The sequence below is a fragment of the Ptychodera flava genome, unplaced genomic scaffold, assembly GCF_041260155.1.
Source record: "Ptychodera flava strain L36383 unplaced genomic scaffold, AS_Pfla_20210202 Scaffold_36__1_contigs__length_1797346_pilon, whole genome shotgun sequence".
NCBI lineage: Eukaryota > Metazoa > Hemichordata > Enteropneusta > Ptychoderidae > Ptychodera > Ptychodera flava.
This window is the reverse complement of record NW_027248358.1, coordinates 1,245,361-1,252,500: the sequence shown is the minus strand read 5'-3', so window position 1 is coordinate 1,252,500 and position 7,140 is coordinate 1,245,361. Positions and strand designations below refer to the sequence as shown.

The window sequence follows — 7,140 nt, the reverse complement described above, 5'->3', positions numbered from 1 at the left end:
TGATTCTGTTGCTGCCATCTCCTTCAAGCATGATATGTAGAAAGCTAATGATTACGAAGCCCCAACCCCAAATTTGAAAAAAGACTGTATGTCTCATGATGGTCTTATAAATTGTTAAGCTTTGAGTTTGTTACCAACTTCTTCGCTTTTCCATCTAAAAACAGTTCGACAATTTATTGGCGTATGTCTACTGGCAACGATGGTGATGGTCACATCGCAATACTACAGATCACTATGGATCAAACGTGCACAGAAGAAGCATGGTGCTCTAGAAGCCAATCAACATTCCCCATTACCGCCTCCTCGGTCATTCCAAAAACAAACCGGAGCGATTTTTAATGACAACAGATTATCTATGGCAACATCTGGCACTTCGCAGAGTTTAACCAATGGGAAATCGTCTAAATCAACTGAGTTGACTCCCAGCGACATCAAGACACGTTTGCTGATAATGGGGCGCATGTCTTCAGCTTCTTCAGCGACTGCAAGGCTCTTTTCTCTACGAGAAGATGTTTTCTATCTCGGAGAACCGGGACATATGATGTTCAAAATGATCTTCCATAAAGATGTCCACATCGATAGCAGAGATTACGTTGACGAAATGCAGCAACAACTGTGCCAGTTCCTGGGAGATATGTTCAGCTGTAACTTTTCCTCGCACGGCTACTTTGTGGATACCCTGAATGAGAAGAAACTTTACAGAGGAAAGGGTAGCTTACAAAAATTAGATTATCCAATAACTGAGTCTGGACTTACTGAATTATGTCAATCAAAATCTCACATCATATCCAAAGTACTGCGCCTCAGTGATGTAACACAATGCTTGCCAACTTTTCAGCAGAACAATGTAAAATTTCTCTTTTTGGTTCGAGACCCGCGGGGATTGGTCACGTCTCGACTGCGCCGGTGGGGAACAATTTTGGCAAAGGTCAATGATAAAACAAGCGATAAATATTACCCCGTTGCAAAAATGGTCGAAGATCACTGTGCCTGGCTTGACAAGGTGTTTAATTTATTGACAAATGGTCCTAGATGGTTTAGGGAGAACTCCATGTTGGTTCGTTTTGATGATAAGTGTATGTACCCTGGAACCATCGACCAAGCAATCTGTGATTTCGTTGGAATTACAGCACCTTCTCCAAGCTCCCCAATTTCCAAAAGCTACAACGAATCAGCAATAAACTGGCTGATTGCCCACAGCTATGAGAGAATAAAAGAAATACAAGATTACTGCCCAAAACATATATACAATGAATTTGGGTGGTTAATGATCAATGACAAGAAGGAATTTGAGCAGGCAAAACGTCATGGTACAGACCAATGCCAAGTAATAAAGTGACATTGAATTATATCATACCATAATTTGGCAAAGCTATTATAATACATTTTATAGCACTCTCATGTTAGCTTCATCTATTTACATAATGATGACTACTAGATTCAAAACTATTTGTTCCATGCATTGAAATGTATTGGTGCACATATATGTATATATTCTCCAATACGCACATTATATCAAATACATACATACATACATACATACATACATACATACATACATACATACTACATACATACATACATACATACATACATACATACATACATACATACATACATACATACATACATACATACATACATACATACATACATACATACATACATACATACATACATACATACATACATACATACATACATACATACATACATACATACATACATACAGACATACAGACATACATACATACATACATACATACATACATACATACATACATATATAGTACATAGTCATTTCCCCACACTCATGACCTGAGTTTAATTAATCTATAACATTCTTAAGGTCACTGTCCTAAAGTCAGTTTAAAAACTGTTATATAGTTATAAAACCTTAAGAGGCACATTTTTCTTTAAGACATTTGGGATCTTCTCACTTGCGTGTTACTTCAAGACTTTGGAAACTTCAGCAGTATTGATTTAAAGACTTTTCAAGACCTTCACTGCCATCTTGGATTTATTCTGTGGACTTTGCGCTACCTCAAGCCTGCAAGCAAGCCAAAGGACTGTTCACTTTGTCCTAGTGTCTGAGACAACTCTCGAGCTTTGAGCAGTCCAAGCTGTGATAAATAGCATGTAAACTTTTACAGTTTGTATTCTATCCCTTGTCTTAGCGATTAATTTTATTCTTGCAATAGATTTTGTTTTAAAGGAAATTGCTGATTTTTTTTTCTCATGTAACAAAAAGTACAAACATACATACAAACATAAAGTGTAAATGACTTTGAACTAGTACAATTAACGACAAGGAAGACAACAACAATTTCAAAATGAATTTCAAACTGTTTCCCAGTCAGCAGCTACAATTTATGACAGATAAAACTCTAAAGGTTATTACATTTTCAGAGTTCCGCGGCCTTATTTTCAGTATACGTTAAAATACTATTTGTTTATCATTTCAATATTTTGCAGAGCAATAAATTTAATATTTTGTTGTTAATTGTTGTAATATGCTGACTGATTACCCCGATGATGTTTTTTTTTCAAAACGGACGGTAGCATGTCTTGAAAGGCTTTGTTTTTTGGCAGTAAAATAAGGATAAAGGTAGTTTATTATTATCCATAATAGACATGGGTAATTCGTTACGATTATGTTTAGTCTTATTTGAATGAAGGCATTGATGATCATACATTTATAATGGTTGCATCGTATACGTAATACATATACAGGTCACGTCGAAGACGGACCTAGAATTACTGAGATGGTACAAATACATACGGAAGAGTTCAATGTCAAATATGGTTCACAAAGCATCTGAATACACAGAAGAATTTCAATCTTTTATTTGTCTCGCATACATGTTGACAATCCGTCCTGTTATATTCCATACTGAGGTTCATGAAACCCTTTATCAGATAAGCACGTGTCCATTAATTAATGTTAGTGTTCTGCGCGCCGCCCTAGTGTCTTAAAAAGTGTTGTTGGAAAATGAAATTGATTACGACTTGAACGCGTCAGCGATTAAATGTTATTGTGTATGCAGCACAGTACAGAATATTTTGTATCTTCAATGTTAACTAGGCTAAAGAATTAAAAAATACATGGTTTCAACACCGACAATGCATGGTTATAGCATCGGGTACACCATTGATACAGGCTACCCAATTACTGAATGCAGCATTGAGATGGTACAAATACAGACTACGTGATTGCTTGACTGACTTACGAACCACTGGGGTAGTATAATCGTTGAATGATGGTCATATCATCGGGGTAGAATAATTTAAGGCTACCCCAATGGTTTACTGATGGTTCCAGCAAAAGATTAGTACAAATTAAGGCTACTTTCAGATGAATTGCAGTATTTGGGTAGTATCAATACAGTTTACAGCCATGGTTGAAGCGACACCATCACAGAGTGACATGTAGCGCCACTTTCAAAATGGCGTAGTCACAATCATCTTTGGCGGTGCCACCATGTTCTGGTTACCAAAATTACTGTTTGAGACACTGTCATATGATAGTAGGAATTATTATAATTGGATATCGCTGTTAGTATGTTTCGTTCTGTTCAACACGGTTAAGTGAGAATGGTCCGATATTCAAAACAAGTCAATGAAAGATACATCTTTCCCTGCGAGACGAATATCCCTAGAAAGGACCCCTTAGGTGCTTAAAGATAGTTGGAATGCATGAATCATCAAAAGTGAGTGGAAACGGCGAGATGACGCTTGGATATCTGTAAAACTGGCGTGTTTATACCCTTTTTCGGGTTATGATTGGATATTGCACTCACTTGATCCCACTTACAGTTGTTTCAATGCTCACATGTCTAGCAATGCTCACCTAAAGTTACTGTCCAAAAAAGATCTGGCAAAGTAAATTGGCATGAGTAACTGCCGCTTTAACCGCGATGTTCAGACCCCCCAAAACAACAACAACAACAACAACAACAACAACAACAACAACAACAACAAACAAACAAACATTGTATATCGTAAGTTAATACAGAAGGCACAGTTTATCACTTAACTTTAAGGTGAGTTACCAGAAAAGTTAGCGTATTGTATTCATATGTCAATGAACCGGTCTACTTGAGGCGGAGCTCTTAGGAGTGGCCAAGAATGTTACTAGTATATTTAAGTTTGCCCGTACATTACATGTTGTTAAGAATTCCAGCAAAGTCAGAAATTTGAATAAGTACTGCACAGTACTATAACATATGCCATAACATTCGCTCGGAAAGAAATCCTGAAAATGTTATTACGGTCGCATATACTAGTATTTACCTTAGAGCATGGGAAAATTATGAATACAAATTCAGGACTTCATGTAATGCAAACATTATTTTTCAGAATTTGAATTTCAGAGTGTCGGCTATAGAGATAACAACAAGATTTGATCTTCATGCGGGCAAGTATGGTGAGATAATGTAATTAATAGGTAGATCAACATTTGCGCATGTATGTTGTTGGGGCTTTCTAACTATCTATTAAGATTGCTAAGCATGCACATTGATATGCTGATCATACATGAAGTATTAATACAACAGCTTGAACAATCGTTTTATTAAAATTCCGTGCGGTCATGGTAGCAATTGTTTAATTATTGATGTTGCTGTACAAGGAATAGATTTGCCACTACATCAGGTTTTTTTATATTTGTATCACCATCGTTACATATATATTGCTGTATTTTTAATAGTATTAAAAAAACTTAATAACACGTCGCTCTGTCAATATGTGTTGCTACGATAACATTTGCAGGAAGGAACAATCACAGTAACGTTTGAAATATGTTCATTTGTTGTTCTGGAAACCATTCATTTTCTAATTCTTCAGACTAGTGAATATTGAAAAATAAAACATAGTATTCTTACTCCTGCCACTTGGCGGTGTACATGAAGTAAATAAAGTCGTCGACAAGTTTAAGGCCAAATTAAACTTCAGTTTTCGACAACAAATTTGAAGAAAAATAGGCGACGCACTGACGGTGAACACCTATTTGTGGGCACGCGCTTATCCAAAAACAGATTCAATGAATTTAAACATAAAACAATGTTCTACTGCTTGTTTAAGTGTATAAGAAAAAGAGTGAATTTCCCTTGTATATTAACGTGTACTTTCATGTTTTGTGAACCACACAGCAGGAGATTCAACTAAGAGGAAAGACAGATGAAACTAAGAAATCTTGCCCGTTTTACGTTGAAATTTATTCAATTGTACTAATACACATTCGCAATTTTTATTATGGTGACAGGCATCTGATGAAATATTATAAATAAATCTTGGTAACAAATGCCTCAGTGTAGGAGAACGTGTCAAACGCCCTACTGTATCACTGAAGACGAGGGAGCGTGGAATATATACGTTACCAGTAAAGACAGATTAACGTTGATTGTGTTTGTCACCACCAATAGCTGGCCATGGGCTGACGGAGTGGCGCACGTATACGTAGAAACGGACAGATCTCGCCTAATTTACAATACCCCGAACTTATTCCATATGGTCTGAACCCATGGGAGAACAGTGGACAACGTCCGAATTGAACAGTGGAACACAAAAGAACGACAAAAACTAATGAAGAAAGAATAACGATATGATACCATTTAATTTCATCTACACTGGAATGTAATCCACTTATATAAGCATTTTAATCATAGTTTTTGCGTCAATTGTCACACAGCATGACACTATCGATGGCAACAGCGTTCACAATATATATTTAATTATTTGTTGACGAACCCATTTGTGAACAATGCTCTAAGCTTGAACGAGTTGTAAAATATAAACTCTATAAGTCAACATGTATGAAATACCTCTCCGTCGATCTACAACAGTCAAAGTTATCTAAGACAAATAATTGTTGGGTTTGTCCAAAAAAGAATTCTGTTTTCGGTCATTACACTTAAGCATTTTAACCATTAAAATTTGAAAATCATGAAGCTTGGTTGCCGAATCGATCTCGGGTTGTGATAAAATGTACACATTTGTTAGAAGCATTTGCAGTGATTGAAATTTCGTTGAAAGTGGGTAATGAAAAACAAAATGAAATCTACTCAATACAGTACCTACGCCATAAATTCGCCTGATTATTCAAAGTTTGCTTAAAGATAAAACTCCCATTTTCCTTAATAACTTCCACGTGACATCTGACCTAACAATATCACATAGGACAACGGAGGGTTGTTCATTTTAAAGTCAATGCACTATTGACAAATTAGTTATATTACCACCACAAACTATCACATGTGTCACCCGTATATCCAACATGCTAATGGTTGGACGAGATAAAAAGCGGTGTGTTTGAGAGTTGTCAACTGGACTTGATAGAAGATGGCAGGTTTGTGCACAATTAGCTTTCCATCTACGTCTGTAATATTCGGTTTTTATAAGGAAACGGGTGCAAGAAATCTTCAGTCACATGACTAGTTTCGAATGTGATCAAATCTTTGAACAAGAACAATCAAAATGTGATGCGCCTGTTAGGACAGTGAACCTAAAGCGATGACATTTATGGACATAATAATTGTGCATGCACTTCTGTCATGACGAGAAAAAATAATTGTAAGATCATTTAAACGGCAGACATACGCTTTTTAAAGAGCTTACTCAACGAGATTCCGATTCATTGATATTTGTCGTTTCATCTTTTCTCTAAATGACATTTATAGACACAGTGCATACTTATCAAACAGCTTTCATTTCACACTGAATGGCTCTGATAGTCTGACAAATTGTTACCGTGTTCGTGGTCTGACGCACAGCGATCACAAAATGAGTTTCTTTTTCTAAGAACGGCAGAATCCAATACAACTTTTGGACTGTGTAAACTCAAATTCTCATAGTCTCCACTTAGAAAAGCAGTCTCCTTTTCAAAAATCTGATATCTTATTTACTTATTTGGAAATGATAATCGACGTGTAGATTCTACTAATATGTATAGAAGTATTGCGTTCAGGATCAACGAAGCGACGTATAGTTTTAGTTGACAGTGTGTCAATAAACAAAAGAAAATCAATGCAGAGATCATACGGAGGCTTGCCCTTCGCATATTGCTCTCCAGAATGCAATAATTACGACGAAATTTGTTTGAATCAGTCTATAAGAGTGGTTTAACCCTCTGAGCGCCAAAAC

At 36.3% G+C, this 7,140-nt stretch overlaps 3 protein-coding genes across 3 annotated transcripts in view; all 3 read left to right on the top strand.

Moving 5' to 3' along the window:
* Positions 1–7,140, top strand: part of LOC139127769 (26S proteasome non-ATPase regulatory subunit 10-like) — a 534,262-nt gene that overhangs the window by 82,812 nt on the left and 444,310 nt on the right. The gene's annotated exons all lie outside the window — the stretch shown is intronic.
* Positions 1–7,140, top strand: part of LOC139127770 (gastrula zinc finger protein XlCGF57.1-like) — a 305,983-nt gene that overhangs the window by 122,515 nt on the left and 176,328 nt on the right.
* LOC139127753 (carbohydrate sulfotransferase 1-like) lies at positions 200–1,339 on the top strand. Its single transcript, XM_070693640.1, has one exon. It carries the CDS (start codon positions 200–202, stop codon positions 1,337–1,339), a length of 1,140 nt encoding a protein of 379 aa, XP_070549741.1.

Excerpts from the sequence above, each read along its gene's own strand:
- LOC139127753 (XM_070693640.1), top strand. The coding sequence starts at position 200 with ATGGTGATGGTCACATCGCAATACTACAGATCACTATGGATCAAACGT.